Consider the following 25,607-nt stretch of genomic DNA (forward strand, 5'->3'; position numbering starts at 1 on the left):
CCCGACGGCGTTTTATAGACTTTTTATTTCCAAATCTGGCGCTTCCATGATACACTTTTACACAGCCAGGGAGGGAGGGCGGGCATCTCCCTGCCCACAGAGTCGGGATACGGAGAGAGAACAACAACCAAAGAAAAACAAAAACAGAAAATAATAATAATAATAATTAAAACAACCAAAAACCCCCAAAAAGGGAACAAACCCAAACCCCAGGAGGACGCTCCCTGGAGCCCAGGCCACAGCTCTGGGACAGGGCTGCAGCCCCACAGGCTGCCCCTGCTCCCTGCCCGGCCCCGTGCTGCGGGGAAAGCCACCCGGACACCCTCAGCTCCGCTGCACGCTCCTTATTTTCCTGTTTTTTTTGTGTGTTTTTTTTTTTTTTTTTGGCACTTGTCACTTGCTCTCCGTTTGGCACTAGCAGGCTATGGTCCCCTTGCCCGAGCTGGAGAGAAATGCGTGTAAACGAGTGGTCCCGTAGGGCGTGTAAACATGTCAGCGAGCCTCCCCGCCGCGGGAAGAGGGCTCGCAGCCCCCCCAAAACCCACGGAGCCGCTCGGCTCGGGGCCAGGAGCGGGCTGGAGCTCAGCCCTTCCCTCTGCTGCCCGGGCAGAGCCCCAGAGGACGGCGGCACGAGCACGAGTCCCCCCGTGTAAACATCCCGGGCGGCGAGGCGGCAGAAAGGCAGTGAGGGACCCCGGTAGCACCGCGGGGACACGGCCTCGGAGGGGCCGGGAGGAGCGTGCCGGACCCCCGAGCCGGGGGCCCCCGCTCCCAGGCCGGTGTAGGCACAGAACGAGCTGCCTGGCAGGGGGAGGCTGGGGACGGGGCAAGCCCCCCCGGCTCACGGAGAAGCCCGCAGAGCAGTTTGGATTCCCAGAGGGGGCAAAGTGCTGTTTTTTTTCTTCGTCTGCTGAAATCCAGGCTGCTCTGAGCTGGGGGTTTCCGCCAGCAGGGGGGCGCAGGGATGTGTGCGTGCGTACAGAGCCTGCAAAACGGGTTGGGAATAATTTCTGCGGGCAATGCCAGCACAGGGAGACCACAGCCACGTCTCGCTCATCCTCCACAGTCTCTGAGACAGCCTCACCTACTGCTGAGCTGCCCCAAAAAGGACCGTGGCTATCCAGCTCCTTGCCCGGAGCCCTCTTGCTCGTGCAGCCCTGGCTGCGGGGCCAGCAGGGCTGCAGGGGGCTGAGGGACACCGTGACAGCAGGGGGACCCCGCTGAGACCCTGTGGGGAGCTGTAGGGTGAGGGGGGCAGCGGGGCTGGCTGGGCACTCACTGCCTGCCCTGGGGAGGGGAAGGAGCGGTGCTGGCAAAGCCCCGAGGGCTGCCCGGAGCTGTCTCTGCAGCCCTCTGGTACCCCAGGGATGCCAGAAAAGGGTGAGCCAGGCGCCCCGGGTGCCGGGAACAGACCATCCGCAAAAAATAACCATAGAAATTTCTCTGCTCTCTGCTTACAAAGATACAAAAAGGTAGAAAACCCTCCCCTGCCCCCGTGTCCTGGGCTCCCTTTCTATCCCCCTGCCCGCACGCGCACACACACACACACGGACACACGCACGCACGTACGTGCCCCCCGCCTGGGAACGGGTTGCAAAGGAAGAGTTCAGCCCCGGGGGGGGGTCAGTGACAGACCCTCGCCTGAGCGGGCTCCTGCGATGCCTCTCACAGCGGGCAGGCGAGGGGAGCACGGCGGCAGGGAGCCCGGGGGCTCCCGGAGGCGGGTGGTGGGCTCGCTGGCCCCTCAGCCCGGAGGGCAGGGAAAGGCAGGGTTGGTTTTTTGGGGCCTCTGAGCACCATCAGTTCTGGCCCCCGCCCCTGGGGACACCAAACCTCAGCTGGCAGCGTCCGGCTAGGCAAAGGGCCCTGCCTCTTCTGTTTCTCTTGTGGACGGCTTCGGCCCCTCAGGAATGGCCCTCGTTTCTCATTATTCTTCTCGGAGGAAAGAAAACACAGCGTTAAGCCACGGCACCTCCCCAGGGCTCCAGCTGCACTCCCCACTGCCTCCCGGCTCTGTCAGATGGGGACAGAAACCTGCTCCTGGGTCAGGGCAGGAAGCACCGAGTCCAAATCCCTGCGTTCAGGGACAAGGAAAAGGGGGATGGAACAGGAACGGATGGGGGCAGTGCCAGCAGGGCACGGAGCTGGGTGTTTCTGCTTGTGCACTGCGACATCCCAAAGCTCCTGGCACCTTTTGGGGCCAGGAGACATCTGCCACCCACCCTGGGGGCTCACTTGTAAGTGTCCCTCCCCCCAAAAAGCCAAAACCCCAAGCCAGGCGGCCACACGATGCGCGAGGCCTGGCTGAGGAAGGGGTGCACTTACTCTGAGTCCGGCGACAGCTCCGAGATGCTGTGGGAGGTGGTGGAGCGAGGCGTCGAGGGACACGCCGCGGAGGGCGGCGAGGAGGTCTGCACAGCAGAGGGGGTGGCGGTGGTCTGGGGGCCCGAAGGCGTGCTGGAAGATTGCACCGAGGACAGGACGGAGGTGTTAAAAGAAGCAAGGATGGAAGAAAGGATATCTAACTGTTCGGTGGAAGGGTGGCGGCTGGGGATGGCCTCCAGGTTCTCTCTGGAAGGCTGCCTCCTGGACAGCGGCTCTAGGCTTTCCCTAGACAGCTGTCTCCGAGAGAGACTCCCCAGATTCTCCTGCGAGGGCTGCCTGCTGGGCACCGTACCCAGCGGCTCTCTGGAATTAGATCTTCTGGAGAGAAAGTCCAGCTGCTCTCTTGAAGTTTGCCTAGCCGATGCTAGCTGGTCCCTTGAAGGCTGTCTTCGAGAAAGCAAATCCAATTGTTCTCGAGACGTATCTCGACTCGGCAACGTATCTATTCGGTCTCTGGACACTTGCCTGCTCGGCAATGTGTTTAGCCACTCTCTCGAGACCTCTCTTACCAGCCCACAGTCTAGCTGCTCTCTTGACCCAAATCTGCAGGGTAAAGTTTCAAGGTGGTCTCTGGAGCCCTGCCTCCGGGGCAGCGTGTTCCCGTGATCTCTCTGACTGGGCCGAGGGGTGAGCAGATCCAAGTTTTCTCTCGACCCGTGCCTGCTGGAGATATTTTCTAGGTGTTCGGTAGACCCGTGCCTGCTGGGGATGGTGTCCAGCTCCTCCCTGGAGCCGTGCCGGCTGGGCACCGTTTCCAAGCACTCCCCCGAGTTGTTCCTGCTCAGCTGTTCCCGGGACATCTGTCTCCTCATCAGCATGTCGAGCTGCTCCCGCGACGAGTAGCGGCTGGCCGGCTGCGACAGGCTGCCCGCCCCGGAGTAAATCCTGCCGTAGGAGGCAGCGGGCACAGCCCTGTGACCCAGCGTGGAGGTTTTGTACCACGACAGCTCGTTGGTCATCCTGCCCACGGACGGCAAGCCTTGGATAGTCGGAGGGTACTGCAGGCGGTTCTTCAAGATCCCTGCGCCAGACAGAAAGAGAAGTCAGATCTCTGCAGAGCACAGAAACCAGCAGGAAAGCTGCGGGAGATGCATTGCAGCTCCCTGGGGGGGTGCCAAGATGGATCTGACGCCGAGCCTCTGGGACCACAATGACTTCAGACCGCCCTCGCCCGCCTGCTGCAGGCTTTTTTTTGTTACCTTTCCTTTGCCGCTGGGTCTGGGTGAGGGAGTTCTCATCCCCGCTGGTCAGGGCCAGGTCCGGCTGGTTGTTGTTGGCCGCATCCTTGTTGACATCAAACCCCAGCTTCCTCTCGGAGCCCCACTTCTGCAGGGAGCAGGGGTGAACCTCGCACTCGCCCAGCGCCGGCCAGTAGGACATCAGGTCGTTGCCATCCACGTCTGGTGGAGGACGCGGCAAAACGGGCCCAGGGGAAGAGAGAAAGAGAGAGAAAAAACATTTCTGTGAGGGGTGAACGAAGCCACGAGGCCCGAGGCCGCCCCTTCCCAAAGCCCTTGTGCCTTGCCTTTGGGGGTGGTGTTGGCGGGGTTGGTGAGGAGGCGCTCGCTGTGCGCCGCCCGCTTGAACTGGCGCTGGAAGCGGCCCCGCAGGCGCACGTTCTCCTCGCTCTCCGAGGACGGGATGGAGAGGCTGCGCTCCTCGTCCAGGGACAGGTCGCTGTCCGAATCCGAGTCCTGGTCTGGAGGGAGGTGTGTGGGGGAGATATTTGGGAAGAGAGTGGGTGAGGAAGGGCAGAGCAGTGCCTGCGGGAGGTTAGGTGACAGGGACACCGAGTGACGGAGGCAGGGGGGGGATCGGGGGGCTCTGCTCCCAGGGCAGGGCCAGCTGGGCTCCGACTGCCTCCAGGAACACAGAACCAGCTGCAGCAGGGCTGACTGCCCTCTCGCAGCTTCCTGGCCATCCCTCGGGTGCAGCCTGTGCCTGCTGCCTCTGCCCTACCACCAGGCACCCATGAGAAGAGCCCGGCTCCATCTCTCCACACCCTTCCATACGGGAGCTGCAAATAGCCCTAAGGTCCCTTTTGCCCCCTCCTCCTCCTCCAGGCTGAGCAAACCCAGCTCCCTCCTCTTCCCGTCCTGTATCACTGCCTGGGAACAACGCATGTCCCCAGGGACCCCCCCAACAGCTCCCAGGGCAATTCTTGCCTCTGTCTTTAGCTCCCTGGGGGCTAATTATGCCCTTTCCTATCTGCCCAGGGAGAGGCTGCGCTAAGCGACACAGCTGCTGCCTCTCCCTCCTATCTGCAGCCTGCTGGGGAGCCACAGCCAAGCACCAGCTGAAGGACATAACCACGCAGCCACAGCCTACACAGGGAGTGATTTCTTTAAGCCCGAATGAATTCAGGATGTGCCGGCTCAGCCCCAAAGCCTCACCTCCCCCAGCATCCCGGTGGAACATGGCCACGTCGATGTCGGTGGGGCCGGCGTGACCCAGCAGGCTGTGATCCAGGGCCGAGCCCTGCCGCGCCGTCACGTTCTCTCTGAAAGACACAGGGCCCCAGTGGTGACACTGCCACGAGCCCTGAGCTCTGCCCAGGCACCCCAGGCACCCCGGATCCTCGGTGCTGCTCCCCTACCTGAGGTAGCCCCGCTGGCTGGAGTGGGTGCGGGCAGAGCGCACGCTGCTCACCGAGGAGATGGTGGAGGCCCCCAGCGTGATGCGGATGAGGCCGCTCTCCTCGAACAGCGCCGTGTTGTTGTAGGCGTTGGGGCCCTGTTAAGGCACGGAGAGAAGCACAGGGCTCTGTTAGATGCAGCCCAGGGGATGACCTTCCTTCCTTCCCTCCCTCCCACACCTCCAGGCGCCCAGCTGGGGCTGCTCTTGCTCTCCCCACCTGTGTGCTCCTCGTTGCCTCCTCGCTCGGCCCTTTCTTGCCGAGACAGGCCAGCTTCCAGGCCTCCTGCACCTCCTCGTTCAGCACGCAGAAGAGGATCAGCACGGCCAGGCCCTGGGGGGAAAAAAGCGTGAGCCTGCGGGCCGCGGGGAGCCCCCCCAGTGGGTTTGTACTCCCTGCAGCAGGGCCAGGAGGGTGGCTGGCTGTGTGGTGGCCCTCTTGGGACTCTAAAGGGTTGTCCCCCACAAGAGTTATCACCACGAGCCCCTGGGCCAGCGGCTGTGGGTGCAGGAGGAAGGGATGGGGTGTCCCAAGGGCAGGCAGTGCCCGAGGAGGGGCAGGCAGGTCCCTGCAGCCCCACGCGGGTATCCCCAGCGAGGAGCCTCAGAGCAACCGTGGTGGTGTGGCTGCAGGTCACCTTTGGGGTGCGACACCTCTTTTTGCAGGCTGTTCTCTTGCTCAGCCCTCCGAGAGCAGGGACATCCCTTCAAGATGGCCCTCGCTGCCCCGTGGGTGCCAGCTCTGAGCTCAGCACCTCGTGCCCACACGTGGCCCTCGCACCCCAGCCTCACCGAAGGCCGTCGCAGTCTCTGCGGGGACCCCCCGCAGCCCCAGAGTGGGGTGGAGGAGGCACCAAAAAGCACCTTTGCCCCCCAGGCCTCCCTTGGCAGAGGCTGGGCAGTTACCTGGAGGCTGCAGAGGACAGTGTAGAGGTAGTGGAAAGCCAGGACACTGTTGTTGACAGCCAAGAGGCCAAAGAGCCAGGTAGTGCTAATAACTAGAAGCAGAACAAAGGAGCTCCGTAACGTCATGCTGGAGGGAGAGAGAGAGACAGACAGGCACACACACACACCCAGAGGTTAGTGCGTGTTGTTAATCTACAGGTTAGCTCTCGCAGACAGATCCAGAGGGGAAGGTGCCTCCTGCCCAGCCCTCCTCGCTGCGCCACGGGCTGCTCCCCGCCGCGGGCACGTCGCCACGCAGCCGCTCTGCTTCCCCCCGTGCCCGGAGCCTTCCCTTCTGGATCACACACGGCAAACACAGGGCCCAAACACAAATTATTTGGAGCCGCAGAGAGCTGAGCCGAGCTCCGGGGCTGGCCCAGGAGGAGGGTGAGTGGGGAAAGGTTTCGCAAAGAGCATTTAGGAGCAGAAGCTGGCGCTGAGAGCTGGCATGAGCAGACGTGAGGGGTGGCTGTGAGGGCAGGCAGGGGAAGGGACAGGCTGGCAGGACAGTGTGAGGACAGGGGTGAAGGATCAGGAGGAAAGGATGAAGTTTAGGAAGAGTTAACGTGGCCACCAGGTGGGAGAGGAGAGCAGCCGCAAGGCTGACACTGATGCGCTCTGCGATGGTGGAAGAGGGGGGGATGATCACTGAAAATGCTGGAAACCAGGAGCCACGGGAGCTCTGCTGGGGATTCGGCCACTAATACTCACAGAACCGATTTCTTCTTGGTCTCCTTTTGGCCTGGGGAACAGGACATCTTGGCCACAAGCAGGAACATCACCCCGTTCATCTGAAAGCGGTGGCACTGATTAGAAGCTGTGCCGAGGGCTGTCTCTGACCCAATCTACCAGGTCCACCAGGCCCACGGGAAGCTCCCCTCCTTTCCCCTTAAAACCCAAGCCCTGGCCTCCCCCAGGTCTGCTTGGAGCCAGCAGGGACAGAGAGAGGGGCTCTAGAGGAGGGAGGAGAGCACAGAGAAGGGCAGGCAGTGCCCGCGGTGCAGAGAAGGGAGGTAGGAGAGGGCTGCGGGTGAAACAGGACAGGGTTTTACCACAACGACGACAGTAATGGGGCCTGCAAAGCTCCAGACCAGCTTATCATGAATGGAAATCCAGCAGAAGTCAGGGTTCCCGTAGCCCTCGGGATCCAGGCCAACAGCCAGCCCTGGGGAAGGAAGGGAAAAGCCGGCTCCAGACCCAGCAGGTGCCCCGTGCACATCCAGGGGGCCACAGAAACACACCGAGGGACTGCTCGTCCCCAGGAAGCAAGGAAAAAGCCCGTGATGCCCATCCCCAGCTGGACAACAGGGCACTGCTCAGTGCCTGCACACTCTCCCTGTCACATCCTCATCTCCGGGGCTCCTACCGGTGATGATGGCGGGCACCCCCCAGCCGATGGCATAGTAGAAACGCATGGCCCCGAAGTTGACGTTGCGGGCTTCCGTCTGCATGCGGTAGATGTGGAGGCCCTGAACGAAGAGCCAGGCGAAGGTGGAGAGGAAGAAGCAGTGGAGGAGGATGGCGATCACGGTGCAGAGGAACTGGGGAGACAAAAGGCACTCAGAGACAGCCCCGCTGTGCCAGCGCTCGTTGCCCCAGCCACACGTTGGCCCCAACCCCACGGACCTGGTTCTCGGTGCGGTTGATGCCCAGCAGGAAGAGCAGCTCGGAGAAAAAGAGGGTGACTGCTATGTTGGAGTGGATGCCACGCGTGTTGGACTTGAGGCCTTTGAGGCAGGTCAGGAAGGAGAAGGTGAGCAGCAGGGCCACCAGGGAGAGGGACACCAAGGAGTAGGTGACAATTGCCAGCGTCTCCAGGTCACCTTCCAGTTGCTGCAGCAGCAGAGAAGCAAAGGCAAACGGTGGTGTCAGGGGGAGACCTGGGAAGCCCTCCAAGTATCTGTGTCCCACAGGGAATTTTCTGCCTGTGCCTGCTTGTTCTGGTGGCTAAGTCCCCCCCCCCGCTGCCCCCAGCCCTGCGGTTACCTCTCGGTGCGAGCTGTCCATCAGAACCCCAAAGGTGCCAAACTGGGAGCACTGGCAATGCACGTGCGTGGTGTTGCGGTACACCAGCTCACAGTCTCTGGCTGTCCAGAAGCCCGACGGGTTGGTCCTGCAGCCACCAAAAAAGCAGAGAGCGCTTAGGAGAGAGGGCAGATTGAGCTTGGTGCGTGGGGAAGGAACTGCAGAGGGGCCAGCAGTGAAGTTTTTCTACCAGAAGATGCAGCTGCGCTCCCACAGCTGAAATACTGGAGCCAGAGCCCTGCAGGGACCCCACCGTGCCCTCCCAGTAGGAATAAATCCCCTAGGAGAGGGCAGAAAGCCCCACACCCCACTGCTGCCCAGGCACACAGCCTGTCGTGGGCAGGGAGGCTTTGGGAAGCAGGAGCTGTCTGCGGAAAGCAGCTCAAAGCAAGCGGCTCGTGGGCTCAGTCGTGCCCAACTCACGGGCTGGAGTGGTTCCACTGGACGCAGAGGGGTTTGCTCCTGTTGGCCGTCTCCAGCAGGCGAAACTCCAGCACGAGGGGGGTGTCCAGGGGCCCCCGCAGGAAGGTGTGATTGCTGAACACGGAGACGCTGACGATGGGGGAGTTCATCACGGGATTCTTGGGGAGCCTGCAAGGAGCGACAGAGCCCTGCCGTCACCGTGCCCGGGGGCTGCAGGGCTCCCTAAGGCCCCGTGCTGACACCTCGGGAGGAACAGCTCTGCCCACCCCAGCCCCAGCCCCCAAATTTAGTGGAATCCAGGCAGCCTCTCGCCACCAATGCTCACAGAAGAGGAAGGGGAGCAGGACGTACCTGACGCTGCGGCGATCCACCTGGTAGCGGGCGGGGAGCAGCCCCCCCAGGGTGCGGTACATGATGAGGATGATGACGGTGAGGGCAGGCTCGGGCTCCGGCAGCGCCTGCCTCGGGGAGGAGCTCTCCACGGTGTAGTTCCCTTCGCCCCCAACAAGCGTTGGCACTGCTGTGGGGGCAGCTGAGGCACACGAGGGGACGGTAAGAATGGGGATGGACACACACAAATGGCCTTGCGCCTTCTCGGGGGACCCTAGCGGTGCCCTGGGCTCTGGGCAGGCTGAAGGAGGCAGCCAGTGCCCTCTGTGTTCATGAGCCCACGGGATCTGGGGGCTTTTCTCCACAATCTTCACCCAAAGCTGGTGAGGACCGCAGAGGGAAGCAGTGCTGGGGTTTGCCAGCAGCGGCAGGGCTCCCTGCCAACCATGCCTGTATGCGCTGTGCCCCAGGCGATGCTCACCTTCGGTTTTCGGGGGGCTGAGCACCGACAGCGGCAGCACGACGTGGGTGTGGGGGTCCCAGGCGGGCTGGCCACGGAAGAGGCTGCTGTGGTAGCGCGGGTAGCGCCGGCGGACGTGCGAGTGGTTCTCCATGCGGTCGATGCTCAGCACTGCGGAGGAGATGTCGGTGAAAGCCAGCTCCAGGACGGCCACCGGGGGAGCGACCACGCTGCGGGGCACCCCAGGTTTGGTGTCTCCGGCAAAGGGAGTGCAGGAGCCGCGGCCAGCCCCTCCTACTCACTGATGTTGGGGGTGACGACGCCGACGGGGTTGAGGTAGGTGAGCTTCATGTTGCTGGCCAGCGTGCCCGAGTAGTCCCGCAGCTGCTCCATCAGGCTGGCGCTGCCGTGCTCGCTGTGCGGCAGCATGGCCCAGTGCTCACGGTTCTCGGGGGCCAGCACGGAGCTGCCCGCGCGCAGCAGGTTCTGCACGGGAGAAACGGGGCACGGGGGAGCACGGGGTGAGGGAAGAAGAGCTTTTGGGACACATCCTGCTCCCCAGCACTGCACCCTTTTGCCCAGCGTGGTGGTTTCCCTTTGATGGATGCCCACCTCAATGCTCATCAGTGAGTGTCCTGCAGAGACATCTCTGCACCACCCCAGTAGGGGTGAGCAAACCCCTCTCTGCCTCTCCTCACCCCTCCTGTGCTCCAGCCCTGGCCACGCAGATGGCTTCTGCTGTTCTCCCTCCTAGGACTCGATGCCTGCGCAGTGCTGGGGAGCCCAGCACCCACGAAGCAGCCTCACAACCTCCCCAAACCCCCCAGGGAGCCGGGTAGCTGACAGAGGAGCAGCAGCAACCACTGCCCCGACGCAGGGGGAGGCCTCACCTCGTTGAAGTGGGCATCCTGTGTGGCCGTCAGCCCAAAGCCGCGCTGCCGGCTCTCGAAGGCCATCAGGCGAGACAGCAGGCGGTAGGTGATGTGCACGTCGTTCCCAAAGTAGTGCTCCATGTGGTCCGTCACCGCCCGCAGCCGGTGGGCCAGCTTCTTGGCTTCGATGGTGTTGAGCTCGGTCTCGTTCCTCTCCAAGCCCTCCAGCTGCCGGCAGGGAGAGAGGAGGGGGTTTGTTCCTTGGGTTCCTCCCCAAGGAACCCCGTGGCTCCCAGCGAGCAAGTTGTGGGGTGCTGGGGGTGCTGTGGGGCCCAGGCATGATTTGTGAAACCACGGCACAAGCCAGGGACGCTCGCAGTGGTGGTCACTTGGGCAGGGAGCAGAGAAAGGGGCATGCAGCAGGGCATTACCAGGATGGAGAGCTCCTTGAAGGCAGGCGAGGTGCAGTTGAAGAGGTCTGGCTCCAGCCAGCCCTTCTCCTCGTCACAGTGTCTGACAGCTGCGCCTGAAGCCGGGAGGAAAAGCGCATCAAAGGGTGTAGGACATGCAGCTCCCCCCCGCTTTTTATCCCCCCCAAGCAGAACAGTGCACCAGGTAACCCCCAAGAGCAGCACCAGCGAGTGATGGGGAGGGCCTGTGGCACTCCAGAGCTGTCCTCCTGCTGTGCACCAGCTTCACCTCTGGTCTGCATCACCTCTGCGAGCTGCTGCCACCCCTCTCTCTGGGAGCTGGTTCCTCGTGTGGCTCCCACAGCCTGCACGGCAGCAGGCACCACCACACAGGGTTGCAAAGAGCAAGAAGCGACGTGGCAGGGTAAGGCTGAACCCTGTGGCTCCTGGTGGGGCCGTGTCCGTGTCCTCAGGACACATCTGACCCCAACCTCCAGAGGCCCCTGGAGCTCACCGCTCCATGGCGGTGGAGGACAACCCGCTCAGCAGCACGGGCACAGCTCCCACTGCAACACCCCGACCCTGCCCGGGGCAGGAGCAGAGGTACCAGCAGGGAACGGGATCGGCTGTGAACAGCACCAAGGTCCCAGGGAAGGTGCCGGGGCAGGGGAGCTCACCGAGTGCCCACGGCTGGCAGAAGGCAGCAGCGTGCCCAGGGAGGGGAGAGGGGGCTTGGGGCAGAGCCCAGCTCCCCGCTGCGTATCCCCACCACCCCCTCCCCAGCTGCATAAGCACAGGGACCGGCACCACTGCAGCTGGGGGCCAACAGAACAAAGAAACCTCCTTGCTTCTGGCTTTCCCCCAGCAGGGAACAGGCCTTCATCCACGCCTGTGGATGCCCAGCTGCAGAACCGGGCAGAATCCGGCCCCCGTGTGCCTCTGGGCAGCAGGAACAGGACCTCGCACAGCTCCTGCCCTGTTCCACCACACCAAGCTCCCCGTTCTGCCACCCCGCAGCCGTCCCTCCCCCCCTTGCCATCCACGCAGCGCACATCCCCAGCTCCTTCCCCTCCCAGCCTAAGCAAGCAGCCCAGGGCAGGCAGCAGCCATCCCGGCCGGGGCAAGGAGTGCAGCCCCCTCTTGGCAGCCCCCCAGAGCCCATGCTGCAGGCTGAGGACAGCGGGAGCCGGGTTTGTGCTGGTGAGTGTGCCGGGAGCAGGGAAGCGGCGTGGAGGAGCGGTGAGGCCAGGCAAAGCGTTGGGGAGACACTCGGCAGCTCCAGAAGCGGCAGGGAAAGCGCAGGGGGGTGCAGGGTGCCAGGCAGGGTGCAGGGAGGGGAAAGCCACGTGGCACGGTCCTTAGAGCAGGGGGGGAGGAGGGAGGGAGGTGGGAACAACCTTACCTGCGCCCCTCAAACCTGAGCACGGGTGGCGAGAGAACCGGGGAGAGAAGCGACAACAGTTAGGAGCCGAACCTGCCTCCTCCCGGAGCGAACGGCTGGAGAAGGACAGGGTTTGTATTGTCCCCCGGGGCTCGCCCTGCCCTGCAGTCCCAGACGCCCTGCTCGCACCTCTGCCATCACCCAAGGACGGCTTTCTCCAGCCTCTTCCACCCGAGGCACTCACCAAACGCCGTGCCCTGCTCCCCGCACAGCGCTCGCCCTGCCAGGCCTGAGCCCAGCCTCGATGAAAGCGAAAGGCAGCAGGGAGAAGGTGGGCGCGGAGGCTGGGTGATGGCACTGACCCTACAGCCTGCTCCCAGCCCCCTCTGCTCGCCCTCAGGCTGGGTGCTTCCTCCTCCCAGCCCTCCAGCCCAGCTAAAGGGGCCGGGGACAGCACTGCGAGGCGGTGACCTTGCTGGGGCTGCGACACCCCCTGCACGACACCCGGATTCTCCCCTCCCCACCACATCCCCCACTCACCCAAGGAGCCTTTGGGGCACAGCACCACAGCCGAGAGCCCGAATTTGGTCTGGGGCCACCACACGCCTGCTTTCAGGCTTTTGGGGCATCCGTCGTAGAGCACTGTGGAGACAGGCGGCCCGGGGCCGGTCACGGCGGGGCCGCTCGCGCCCAGCCCCGTGGTGCCAGCACCCCGCTGCCACGTCCCCGCTCACCCTCGCAGCCGCTGGGTGTCACCTCGGCGAAGGGGCTGTCACAGCTGTTGCACTGGCGGCCGATGACGCCGGGCCTGCAGTGGCAACGGCCGGTTTCCTTGTCGCAGGAGCGCGAGGACGAGCCCACGGGGTAGCAGTCGCAAGGCAGGCAGGTGTCGCTGCCTTTCGGGCGGTAGTGGAAGTCCTGGGGGAGATGGGGACGGCCGTCAGGCTGCCCACGGGGACAGCAGCCAAAGCAGGGGGCTGGGGAACTGCAGGAGCCGGGGCTGCCCGCTGGGGACTCGTCACAGAGATCCCCACTTGCGAGCACCGCTGGCTGCCCCCATCGTCACCTTGCTGGGCCAGTAGGGCCACAAGGAGGTGAGGACGCAAAGCAGCGCCCAGGCAGCTGCCAGGCCTGAGAAAAGGACAAGGCACAGGCAGGCCACGTCCCCACGGGCACAGCTGCCCCTCACCTTGCAGTGGCACTGCCCGTTGGTTTTGTTGCAGTCGGGATCGAAGCCCTTGTTGACGTCGCAGTTACACGGCCCGCAGCTGGGGTTCCCCCACCAGCCCTTCGGACACTGCTGGTCCATCCTGGGGACAGAAACATCCTCGCTGTTACACCGACCGCATCTCCTGGGCCTTCTCCCAGCAGCTCCAAGGGTGGCACCGAGGTGTCGCACAGCTGGGATGGGCGAGCAGCACAGAGCCAGGCACCGGAGGCCAAGGCCCTGCTATGTGCCCTGCATCTCACCTGTGCTCGCAGTACTGCCCAAAAAAGTTCCCTGCACACTCGCACACGTAGCCCAGGGGGGAGCCCGGCTTGCGGCGACACACGGACTTGTTCTTGCAGGGGTTGAGGTGACAGGCATCCACGCAGTCCCCTCCGTAATACCCTGAGGTGTGGACGGAGAGCACCACGTAAGGAAAGCACCCTCCCCCCAGGAGCAGACAGAGCACCCAGGAGTGGATTCAAGGGGCTCAGGAGGGATTTTGCCCTCCACAAAAACCACCGCATGTCTGGTGGGGATTTCTGGGCACGTGAATTGCCCGGGGAAGGGGCAGGAGAGCAGTGACAGCCAGGCTGTGGGAGCCCCAGGGGCAGAGGAGAAGACGTACAGTGCAGAGAGCCAAGGGCTCTGCAGGCCCTACCTGGCAGGCACACGCAGGAGTAGCTCTGCCACTCGTCCTTGCAGATGCTGTTGGCCGGGCAGGGGCTGGAGTCGCAGGGGCTCGGCACGCTGCAGCCAGCCTCCACCCTCAGGGCATGGCTGGGCTTGGGCAGCACGGTCCCGGTGACGCTGTCACCCAGTCGCACACCCTGCGGCACAGGGGAGAGTCACACAGCGCCCCGGTCTGCCTGACCCACAACCCCTGGACCCCGCTCCGTGGATTTAAGGCTGCGTTCCCACCTCTCCAGCTAACAGACCCGGTGGAAAGGGAAGGCTCGGAGCAATGGACTCACCTGTATGCAGCCCCTCAGCCCGTTCTGCACCTCGCCAGAGCCCAGGACTCCCCCCACGTGCAGATGTTTCACCTTCAGGCCGTGCAGTTCGTTCCCGACAACCACCGTATCCTGCACGGCAAAAGGGACTCACGTGGGCCGACTGCCACCATCCCTGCTGCTGGGGTTTCATGTGCAGCACGTACCTGGTAGAGCCCAAAATCCAGGGTGAGGGTGATGACGTAGCGCGAGTCTCGCCCGCTGCGGACGTCGCGCAGCTCCAGCTGCAGGTCGTGCCATCGCCCGTCGCTGAGCTGCAGCTGGTCCAGCACCAGGCTGGTGCTGCGCCCCGAGCCCCTGCTCACCATGAAGGACAGCAGCCCCCCTGCCAGCTGCAGGGAGAGAATCACCAAAGGCAGCAGTGAGCAAAGCCCTGACCCTCTCCAGATGCCTCCAGCCTACCTTCCCCGCGTGCTCTGAGCATGGGGAAGGGAACCCAGCCCTGCCAAACAGCACGCTCTGCTCGGGCTGGGGTCAGCAAGGAGGGCAGAGCCCCCCCGGGGAGGATGGCAGGGGTGCTGAGGCCCTACCTGGCAGAGCAGGGTTGTGTACTGCCCGGCGTGTGCCTGCAGGAGCACCCCGTCGGGCTGGCGCGTCCGAAACGCCAGCCCCAGGTACCACGGCACCGAGATCTTCACGTCCGTCTTGAAGTCCCAGGTGAGGACACTGTTGCCCTGGAAATAGTGGGCATGGTGCATGGCTGGAAAGGAAAGCAGAGGTGAGAAGGGACGGGGAGCACCTGCTTCTGCCCTCCTGCACTGCAGGGCAAAGGGCCACCCCCTCACTCACTGTGGCGGCAGTCTTTGCCCCCGAAGCCCACGGGGCAGAGGCAGGAGTAGGTCCCCCAGCTGACCGAGCAGGTGCCGCCGTTCTTGCAGGGGTTGGAGTCGCAGAAGGTGTGCTTGGCGTGGCAGCCTGGGGACAACAAAGTCGCCCACGTCAACCTCGACCCACTCACCTCCTCCCTCCAGCCCTGCCCCGCTGCCCGAGGGGCAGCCCCAGCTGCTCGGCACAGCTCCTGCCCCTTACACCAGAGGACAGGCGCTGGCAGGGGGCAGAGGCACCAGTACCTGTCGTGGTCCCGTTGTTGGCGATGTAGGAGGCCAGGTCGATGCGTTTGCTGTCGATGTAGAGGTCTCTCATGCAGCCCACAAAGTCCCGGTGAGTGACGGGGAAGTTCTCCGGCAGGTTGGGGACCCCTCCGAGGAGCAAGGGACCTGTGAGGTCCAGGGACCTGCAAGGAGAGAAACCCATTTAGCTCAGGGTGGCCGGATGGCTCCCTCGGAGAGGGGCTGTGAGGCTGACATCCCCGGGGACAGGCACACACAGCCCTGGAGCTGCCCCAGATGTAGGGCAGGCTCAGCAGGGGACCCCATTGCCCCATTCCTCTCTCTCCACCGCAGCAGCGCCCAGCAGCCCCCGAGGCACTCACTTTTTGGAGCTGGTCTGCACTCCCTCGGCGGCACAGGAGTAGTTCCCGATCTCGCTGCCGAACTGCAGGGCCACCGAAGCGTCGCACTCGTCCACCGTCAGGATGGCCACCTTGTCCTTGGAGGGGCCCTGCACCACCCCCAGGGCGCTGACCTTGGGCTGAAACCGACGGTGGGGCGTCAGAAGCGCACGGCCCCCCGAAACCAGACACCCCACGGCTCCCACGACAGCAGGGAAAGGGCACAGGGGAGCCACGAGGGACACCTCTGGCCGAGGACAGCAAGCGGTGCAGACAGACAGACCCCGGGCAGACAGACCCACGGGCACAGGGGGATGGCAGGGGACAGTAGGACAGTACCTTGTTGTAGTAGCGGAGCTGCAGCGTGTGCCACTGCCCGTCGCTCACGCCCCCAGGCAGGTAGGGGCTCACCACCGTGCTGGATTCCCCTGCGGAGACAGGGATAAGTGCAGCGGGGAGCCCGGCCGCCCTGCAGTGTGCCAGATCCTCCAGGTAGGGGACAGCAGGCTTGGGGCAGTGCCCAGCACTCCCCGCTGCTGATCCTGGCACCCCTTGGGGCAGGCAAGGCAATGGGGCCACGAGGACGAGCAGCACCCACCCAGGAGGGTCCTTATCCCCAGAGCGGCTCGTGGCCGCCCCACATCCCGCGACGGGCAGGGGCTGAGCCTACCTGTGGAGTATTTCAGCTGCAGCTGCCCCTGGATGATCTCCACGGCCAGGAAGTCGTGCCGCTCGTTCAGGCGCCCGTTGTAGAGCAGGAGCCCGCTGGGCTCCACCGTGCTGAACCTGGGCAGGGAGAGAGAACGGGAGCACGGGGTGTGCACGGGGCAAGTGCAGAAAAACCCCAGTGTCCCCGCACGGGGACCAAGGGAGGCACGCAGGGTCCCGAGGAGGGGGGAGAGCACTCACGAGAGGGCGAGGGTGAGGTGGAAGCGTTGGCGCAGGCCCCGGAACATGACGAAGGAGCGGGGAGGGAAGGAGCGCACGGACACCTCGCAGAAGGGCGCCTCGAAGCCGCCCGCCGGGCACTGGCAGCGGAAGCCCCCGTCGGTGCCGTCGGTGCAGGTGCCCCCGTTGCGGCACACGCCGGGCTGGCAGCGCCCCGAGCGGCTGTCCACCTCGCAGTTCTCGCCTGTGGGAGTAAAATAAAAGGGGCTGGGACACGGCCCCTCGGATGCTCCTTGCCCCAGGGCACAGGTCCAGCTGTAGGGCAGCTGAGGACGGGAAGGATTTTATGATCCGGATCGCTCAGCTCCAGCAGAGGGCTGGGATCTCCTCTCCCCCACATCCACAGCTGACCTCAGGGCCCAGCCTTTTCCTTTTCAGCTGGCTCTGTCCACCCCAAAAGCCCCTGCTGAGGCTGATGCAGCAGCAGCATGGCACAAGGGGCTGTGCTGGCCCCACAGAGCGCCCCGAATGGCTCAGCCGCAGCCCTACACCCCCGGCTCGGATCCCATTACTTGCTCGGAGGCACCCGAGGAGGAGGAGGATGCGGAGACAGCCCGAAGTGACAGGGAAACGAGCTCATTAACCCTTCTGCTAATGGCTGTTCACGCTTCAAATGCCAGGGGTTAATTACCACCGACTCTGCTTATCTCACCAGGAGCCACCGTGGCTCCAAGGCAGCCATCTGCTGCCGCGCTCCCCTGCCTCCCCAGCACCCGTCCTGGCGGGGAGGGCAGGGCAGGGCAGGGCTTCCTCCTCCTCCTCCTCCTCCTCCTCCTCCTCCTCCTCCTCCTCCTCCTCCTCCTCTTCCTCGATAGCCACAGGCCTCCTTCACCCGACCCCAAGCTGATGGTGGCTGGGCACAGGTCTCGGCAACCCTGCACCCCAGCCGGGCGAAGCCCAGCTCGCTCCTCCCGCTCTGCCAAAGGTCCCCGGGAGCCCCGGGAGCCCTCCATCCCCACCTCCCCTCCTCGCATTTCTATGGCAACCTCAGCCCTGCGCATCCAACACCATGGAAACAGGAGAGATGGGGAGCGCGGCCGGACCTCGTCGGCGAGCCCGAGCCCCCCTCCCTGTGCCCGGCACTCACCGCTGAAGTGCTGGCGACACACGCAGGTGTAGCCCCCTTCCCTGCGGGTGCAGGTGCCGCCGTGGAGGCAGGGGTTGGAGTAGCAGAGGTTGATCTCCGTCTCGCAGTAGTCGCCGGTGAAGCCCTGCGGGCAGCGGCAGCGCAGGCCGGCGATGGGGTGGATGGGGCGGAAAAGGGTGGAGGGCGAGGCGATGAAGGGGGCCGAGCTGTCGAATTTGAGGACGGAGATGCACTTCATGTAGTTCTGGCAGGGCTCCCGCAGGCAGACGTTGTCGTCGAAGGGCAGCACCTCCAGCATGGAGGCGCCCGTCAGGGCCATGCGCTTCATGTAGAGCTGCTCCTGCAGCTCCTCCGAGCTGAAGTAGCGCCCGCCCCGCGGCGCCAGCGCCGAGAAGCTGACGTTGAGCACCGTGCCCCCCACGTCCGTGTCGTTCTGGATGTTGAAGATGAAGACGTCCTCCTTGGGCGTCGCCAGCACGGTGGCCACCCCTTCCAGGAAGGTGGCCAGCAGCGGGGAGAGGAAGCGCTCCTGCCACATGTTCTCCAGCCGCACCGTGATGCTGTTGGCCAGCATGTCCTCCGTGATGATGAGCACCCGCAGGACGCACTGGGCCGTCACGCTGTGGATGCCGTCTGGGGGAGGGAATGGGGACACGCTGCAGCTCTCCTTCCGACCCCAAAACAGCCCCAAAAGGCCCGAGTCTTCAGCTAAGGAAGCTTGAAGCCACGGCCCTGGGAGCCAGCCAGGTGCCACCTGCCCCAGGGCGTCCCCACACGCGTGCCCAAGCTTTGTCCCCCACGCCAGGACCTCCACCGAGATAATTCCCAGGTTTCCATCCAGCCCTGGCTCTGGGCAGCAAACTGAGCGAGGATGGTGGTGAGAAACAGGCAGAAGGAGGTCCCAGCAGGAGGCTGGGCAAACACCGGAGCCCGATGCCAGCACCCGGGGTGTTTTCCACCCCCGCTGTGCCCCGTGCCCCCTCCACGCTGCCTTTCCCCGCGCTCTCTTCCTGCCGCCTCCTTCCTCTCTCCTCCAGGGCCTCCGAGCCTTTTGTACCCCGCTCCCTGCTTCCCCCCTTCTCCACCATCTGCTCCACATCCCTTCCTCCCTGGGCCCGTCTCTGGTTTGTTTAATTCCCTTTAATCTTTATTTTCCTTGGAAACAAACTCCCTGCCCCTGGGGACCCCGCACCACATGAGCCACCTCCGAGCGCGGCCGCGCTCCGCCAGCGCCGGGGCTGTTGGCAGCAGCCACCAAAACAGCCACAAAACAGCCAACATCCCCCTCGCTCGGCCACCCCAGAAGCACCCCACCACCAGAAACGTCTGATGAGGCTCACCAAGAGCCCCACAGCTCCTGAGGAACGAGGAATCGGGGTGAGCCACCTCCCAGCCCATCCCCACCATCCCCACGTGCGCCAGCAGCTCGTGGTGGGCACCCACGGCTCCTTCTCCCACCTGGGGAGCCTGAAGTGTCCGAATTTCTTTGGAAACCCAGCTCTCCATCACCGTCACCTCCCCAGACCAGCACATCCCATACACATGTCCCACGGATGAGGTTCCCCTGGGGATGCAGCCTCCACCTCCTGCCCGCGCCGCGGCTCTGTCCTCGCTGCTTCACGCGCTGCAAAGCCTTTTGATTTCCCCCAACCCCGTTTGAAGCTTGCGGTGCTGGAAGATTTAAGGCATGAAACGTCTCCCTTTCCTCTCGCTCCATCTTCAGAAGGTGACAGCTCTCCAGCCACCCCGCAAATCCCCGGGCTGGCGCTCTGCAGATAAGGCAGGCGTGGGGCGGAGGTGCCAGCAGCCATCCAGGGCTCATCTGCTGGAGGGGGGGGCGCTTCCCTCTGACCCCAAACTGCTCCACGCCGACGTGGAAGCCGGCAGGCAGGCGTCTGCCTGATTTATGGCCGTTATCCAGCCTCAGCTAACGCCACGCTAAGGTCTGAGGCAGGCCAGGGAGCAGCAAAGTCTCCGAGGAGGATGGAGGCTGCAGGCTGGGAACAGGTCGTGCTGCGGGGTGCTGGGCACCTCTGGTGCTATCCTCTACAGGGACGGGGGGCAAATCCCCCTGCAGTGTGAGGTCCTGCCCCAGCAGAGCAGCTTTTCCCCTGTAACTCCTTGCCCAGCTTCCACCCCGCACCCAGGGCTGCCTCCCCGCCGGCTCCGTGCGAGGGGAAGCAGATGGCTGGGAGAATGACCCTCTGTAAATAAGGAGGGGGAAAAAAAGAAAAAGGAAAGGAGAAAAAGGCTACCAAAAGAAAGCCCAAATCTGGCTGGAGGCGCTGACCCCCCTTGGGAGGCATTTTAATCACGGACGCTCACCCTTTCTGATTAAATCCTGGGGCTGGAGAGCTGGTGCCTGGTGAATATTCATGCGGCAGGGCGAGGAGCCCCGAAACATGCCCACAGGGAGCAGGAGGCTGCAGGAGGCTCTGACCCCGGTGCCGAGCAGCACCAGGGCGTCGTGGCTGCATGTCCAGGAGAGACACCCACCACCTCCAAAAGCAGCAGGGGGGTGGCTACAGGGGGGCAGCGCATCCCTCCTGTCACCCCTCTCCTCCTGGGTGGCACAAAGGCGCGGATCCAGCCCACGAAACCCACCCTGAGGACCTCGGGGTCCCCATCACGGACAGGGGACCAGCAGCCAGGAGGAGCCCAGGCCGGCACAGGGGGACACCAGGACAAGCACTCGGGCTCCTCTCAACACCTCTCCAGCCCCCAGCCACACACCGACCTCACGCCTTGCTGCTGGCCGCAGGCACAGCCCTTTAGAGCAGACACCGGTGCCCGCGGGTCTGCGAGGAGCTGCGGGCAGTTCTGAGCCCATCAGTCCCCCAAAAAGGGGCCCATTTCTGGTGGCCCCCTGCTTTTACGAATCTTGAACCCCTTGGGGTGCACCCAGCTACGTGCTTTTGTCGCCTTCCCACAAGAGGCAGGAGCTGGCCGGGCAGACAATGCAGCCAGGTCCTCTCTGCAAGCCCCCACCCCTGTGAGCAGCCACAGCAAAGGGGCAGCCGGCTGGGAGGGAAGGAAAAACCCAAGGCAGACCCCCGCAGCTCCAGCACAGCCAACAAAAGGCCAGCTTTTCCTGGCTGCACGCATCCCCCCGGCACAGCTCTTCCCCTCCACCGGCGCACCTCTCCCGGCTCTCCCTTCCCGCTGGCAGATGACGACACGCTAATTGCAGGGGCCCTCTCGCTGCCAGGCGGCTCGGCGCAGGACTTCAGGACGTGATTTCCTCCTGCCTTTGTGCGGGGTTAAGCCCGCGAGGAGGCAGGGCTCCTGCAAACAGCGGGGCAAGAAGCTGGAAAGGTCAAAAGCAGCCCCCACCTCCGGCACCCCGCACGCACACAGCGCAGGGCGCGCGGTGCCAGCCAGCCCCGCGGCTACAATTAGTCCCCAAATTGCCCCGACCCGCTGAAAGGATGGAGCTGGCCGTGGTGGATTGCCTCGAGCAGCTCTGCTTCCATCGCTCCGTCTCCTGAAAGAAATCCTCCTCCTGCTGAATGAGCTGGGTGGAGAGCGGGTGTCAGCTGGCGGCCAGGGGAGAACCGCGATGTAACGCACCGCTCCCTCCCCAGGCACGCTTGGGAATTTGGCACTTGGTGGCTCCGAAAAGGGCTCCTGCCCTCCTCGGTTCAGCGAGGGATGGATGGAGGGCTGGATGCCTCCATTTCAGATCACGCACCCGCAGGCAAAGAAAGGCCCGTGGTGCCGGCGGAGCTCGGGCAGCGGGGGGCTCCAAGGCGCAGCCCAGCCCTGTCCATCTTCACCCCATCCCCAGCTTGGCTGGAGGCAACCCCAGCACATCCCAAACCACCCCGGGGAGCTACCGGGAGCGTTCGGCTTGCCCAGCAACACACACGATGCGGGAGCTTTAGGCACCTGAGGTCTGTTCCAGCCATCATCCGCAACACCGAGCTGGCTTTGGAAAGGCGGCGCCGCGTTTTGGAAGCCCCAGCCACCGTTAGGTACCACGGCCAGCACCCAGTCCCGAGCTGCTTGTTAACAGCAGCCTCCAGCAGCCCGGCCCCGTGGCTTCCCAGGAAGGGAAGCACACCCGCTGGGGGCACGGGGAGCAGCAGCCACCCCAAAAACCCACTGCCCGCCCGGCCGGCGCCCCACGGCACGGCTTTGCTGGTGACAGCACCTCCAAAGGCGCCTGACTGGCAGCTGCGTGAGATCCTCGCAGCCGAGTAACGAGGCTTTGTTCTTACAGACCACCACCGATCTCAGCCCCCCTTACAAAATGCTCTCATACAGCACGGCTCCCCTCCCACCATTCCCAGTCCCTCCGGGATTTCCCGGTTTGGAGCACGTCCCCATCCGAACCTCGCTGCCGGTCCCCGACACCCCGGGTGCGGAAGGGGCTGCCCACGGGGACCACGCAAAGCCCGCAGGCGTTAACGAACCCAGAGCAACAAGGCACGGAAAGATTTTCACAGCCTACCTGTGACGGTCACCAGCATGGAGGCCACGAGCGGGCGGTTGTTGTCCAGCTTGCGGCTCAGCCTCAGCTCCCCGCTCGACTGATTCACAATCAACAAGTGCAGCTCGTTTCCCCGTTCGAAGGTGTAGAAGAGGCGGTCGGACACATCGGGGTCATAGGCTGGGACCTTCCCGATGACCCCCGAGGGGAAGGTGTTGGACTTATTGGACACGTAGTTATTGAACAGGATCTGGAAGTTCTTGAGAACGGGGCTGTTGTCGTTCTGGTCAATGAGTTTGATGTGCACCGTGGCTCTGCTGACCAAAGGGGCAGAGGTGGCTTGCACTACAATCACGTACTCTGGTTTTGTCTCGTAATCCAGGTCTATCAAGGCTGTGAGCTCCCCAGAAAAGATGTCCATCTGGAAGATCTCGGGGATGTTGCCTTCCACAATCTGGTACATGATTTGGGCGTTGGGTCCCTCATCCGGGTCGACGGCTGTGATCTGGGCCACGACAGAGCCTACGATGCTGTTCTCCTTTACCAAGACCTCAAACTCTTCGGCTGGGAAGACAGGGGCATTGTCATTCACATCCTGAATGGTAACCTGGATATGGACAGGAGTTCGCTGCGGAGGGATGCCCCTGTCCACAGCGTACGCAGTCAACTCATAGACGGGGACGTTCTCGCGGTCCAGCCTGCGGACGGTGCGAATGATGCCTGAGGTGGGCTCTATGGTGAAGTCTCCATCCCCGTCCTCCCCGTTCTGGAAGGTGTACTGCACTCGCCCGTTGGTGTGGGCATCCCGGTCGGTGGCAGAGATCTGGAGCACGCTGGTGAAGGGAGGCGCGTCCTCAGAGATCATGCCCTGGTAATGAGTGCTGACGAACTGGGGCGCGTTGTCATTAACATCATTCACCATGATTTCAACGTAGGTAGTGTCTGCTTTCTGCGGGATCCCATTGTCCTTGGCAGTGATAGCCAACGTGTAGGTGACCTGGTCCTCGTAGTCCAGTTCTGCCTGGAGAGTGATGGCCCCGGAGTCTGGATCGATGCGAAACTGAGGGACGTTGTCTTCTAGGTAGTACGTGATGCGGGCGTTTTCCCCCACATCATCATCCGTGGCACTGATCACCACCACAGTGCTGCCCACAGGCCGGTCCTCGTTGATGCTCACGGAGTAGTGGGCGCTCTGGAAGACGGGCCGGTGCGTGTTGGCATCGGTGATGTTGATGTGAACGTGGCAGTTGTCACGCAGGGTGCGGTCGGAGGCCGTGACGGTGAGCACGTAGCGCCTCTCCTGCTTGTAGTCCAGCGGCAGGGACAGAGTGATGATCCCCACCCCACCCTGCGTGCTGATGGAGAAGCGGTTCCGCGTGTTGCCCCCCGTGATCTGGTAGGTGATGGCGCTGTTCACGTCCCGATCAATCGCTGTGACACTGAGGACGCTGGTCCCCACCGCCGCGTCCTCGTTCAGGCGGATGAAGTACTCCTTCTGGGTGAACTCGGGGCGGTTGTCGTTGACATCCATCACCGTGATGGTGACGCTGGCAGACGCAGACAAAGACGGGGAGCCGTGATCCCGAGCCTCTACCCCAAAGAAATAGTGCTCTACCGACTCCCGGTCCAAGGGCCCGCTGACCGTGATCCACCCCGTGGCACTGTTCACCACGAAGGGGGTGTCGGCCGAGACCCCCGTCAGTTTGTACTCCAGGCGCGCATTCTCGCCATAGTCCGCGTCCACGGCCTGGATGTGGATGACGGAGTGGCCGAGCGGGGCGTTCTCCAGGACGGAGATTTGGAAGGGGGTGCTGACGAAGATGGGGGCATGGTCGTTGATGTCCACCACTTGGATGCTGGCCATGCCGGTGTTGTTGGAGAGGGGAGGGCGCCCCGCGTCCTGCGCCCGGATCCTCAGGGCGTACTCCCGCTCCACCTCGAAATCCAGCGGGGCCACCACCTGTATCTCCCCGGTGACGCTGTCGATGGAGAACTGGCCCCGGCTGTTCCCGCTGATGATGTTGTAGTGGACGAGGGCGTTGTTGTCCTTGTCCAAGTCGGTGGCGGTGACGCGCAGGATTTCCGTGTGGGGCCGTATGTCCTCCCTCACCTGGACGATGTAGCGCTTCTCGCTGAACTGCGGGGTGTTGTCGTTCTCATCCAGCACCGTGATGTAGACCTTGACGGTGGCGGAGCGAGGCCCCGGCTCCCTCCCCTGGTCGTTGGCCTCCACCACCAGCGAGTACCTCTCCATCTTCTCCCTGTCCACCGGCCCGCTGGTGGTGATGAGGCCGGAGCGGGGGTCGATCTCGAAGACGGCGTGGGCGGCCCGCTCGTTGACGAAGCGGTAGCGGATGTTGGCGTTGGGCGGCGAGTCAACATCGGTGGCCCGCAGCTGCAGGATGGGGTAGCCTTCCTCCACATTCTCCCGGATGGTCTCCCGGTACTCGCCCTGCTCGAACACCGGGTCGTGATCGTTGCGGTCGGCCACGGCGATGGCCACCATGGTGGTGGCGGACAACCGCGGCGCCCCGTGGTCGGCGGCCGTCACTCGGAAGTAATGCAGCTCCATGCTCTCCCGGTCGAGGGCTTGGGTGGTGGTGATGAGCCCGGCTCGCGGGTCGATGCTGAAGAGCTCCCGCGAGCGGCTGTTCATCAGGGCGTCCATGGAGTACACCAAGCGCCCCGCTTCGCCCCCGTCGGGGTCTTGCGCCGCCACCGCCACCACCGCCGTCCCCGCCGGCTGGTTCTCGGCCACCTCCGCCTGGTAGTTGTACTGCGGGAACAGCGGGTGCCGGTTGGGGGCCGCTCGCCTCCCCCTCCACACCGGGGCCGGCGGCGGGGCGCTGCGGGGCGGGCAGCGCTGAGGGGAGCGGCGGCGGAGCCCCGGGGGCAGCCCCCCGGGGGGTGGGGAAGCGGCGGCGGCACCCCCCGCCAGCCAGCAGGGCGAGGCGGCGGGGCACCCCCCGCTGCCCGGCGGCTCGGCGGCCCCGAGCCCGGGGGGGAACAAAGGGAGCAGCAGCAGCAGGAGAAGGAGGAGAAGCGGCTGCAGTCCCCGCTGGAGGCGGCTCGGAGCAGCCGGTTGCTGCCGCTCCGCCGCCATGGTGCTGGCTCGGCGGCCGCCGCCCGGGCCGGGCGCTCGGCGGCTGAGGCTCGGAGCCGCCCCCGCCTAGCGGCGGCGATGGGCGCCCCCCGCCCCGCTCCGCTCCGCTCCGCTCCGCCGCGGCCGGGGGTGGCGGCGGCTCCTCCCGCAGCCCCAACATGGCTCCCGCCGCCCCGCCCCGCTCCGCCCGCCGCCGCCATCTTGAGGAGGGCGGGGGGCGGCGGGGAGGCGGCTTCGGGTTCTTCATCCCCCCCCTCCTCACACACACACACACACTTCGCTACCCTCGGGTTGTGCCGAAGCGAAAGCCGCTCGGTGTTGTCGTTGTCACCTCATCTCGGTGCCGAACAGCGCGGCATGAGGTGCTGCGGCTTGTAATGGGCTGCCCGGTAACAGGGCTTTATGGTGCCGATAGCGCCCAGCACCGGGGTGAGGTGATTTGGGGCACCGTGGGGGAGAAAGGGAGACATTAATGAGAGTAATTATAGGAGGTGTGTGGGGA

The 25,607-nt window shown here is 64.2% G+C and overlaps 1 protein-coding gene across 3 annotated transcripts; it reads right to left on the bottom strand.

Annotated features, from left to right (window-relative positions):
- Positions 1–6: 6 nt before the first annotated feature.
- On the bottom strand, positions 7–25,260 carry CELSR3 (cadherin EGF LAG seven-pass G-type receptor 3). 3 transcript variants are annotated; one of them, XM_072044605.1, is made up of 36 exons: positions 22,024–25,257; positions 17,571–18,203; positions 16,445–16,667; positions 16,206–16,321; positions 15,875–15,963; positions 15,518–15,675; positions 15,156–15,319; positions 14,875–15,000; positions 14,616–14,785; positions 14,232–14,417; positions 14,047–14,157; positions 13,734–13,902; positions 13,336–13,477; positions 13,055–13,175; positions 12,600–12,783; positions 12,406–12,507; positions 11,887–11,901; positions 10,506–10,600; positions 10,093–10,302; positions 9,505–9,688; positions 9,224–9,373; positions 8,764–8,944; positions 8,413–8,580; positions 7,951–8,077; positions 7,591–7,797; positions 7,331–7,505; positions 7,017–7,129; positions 6,676–6,755; positions 5,926–6,052; positions 5,240–5,353; positions 4,982–5,118; positions 4,779–4,885; positions 3,911–4,084; positions 3,585–3,785; positions 2,326–3,406; positions 7–1,932 (listed from the first exon to the last, which is right to left on the bottom strand). In XM_072044605.1, exons 1-36 carry the CDS (start codon positions 25,103–25,105, stop codon positions 1,905–1,907), a joined length of 9,450 nt encoding a protein of 3,149 aa, XP_071900706.1. In that variant the 5' UTR covers positions 25,106–25,257; the 3' UTR covers positions 7–1,904. The 3 variants fall into 3 exon arrangements, 2 of the variants coding, with proteins under 2 accessions (XP_071900706.1, XP_038041853.2); XR_011812623.1 differs by lacking the exon at positions 5,926–6,052 and having other exon boundaries at positions 22,024–25,260; XM_038185925.2 differs by lacking the exon at positions 11,887–11,901.
- Between the last annotated feature and the right edge of the window lie 347 nt (positions 25,261–25,607).

The sequence above is a fragment of the Anas platyrhynchos genome, chromosome 13 (genome assembly GCF_047663525.1).
Source record: "Anas platyrhynchos isolate ZD024472 breed Pekin duck chromosome 13, IASCAAS_PekinDuck_T2T, whole genome shotgun sequence".
Taxonomy (NCBI): domain Eukaryota; kingdom Metazoa; phylum Chordata; class Aves; order Anseriformes; family Anatidae; genus Anas; species Anas platyrhynchos.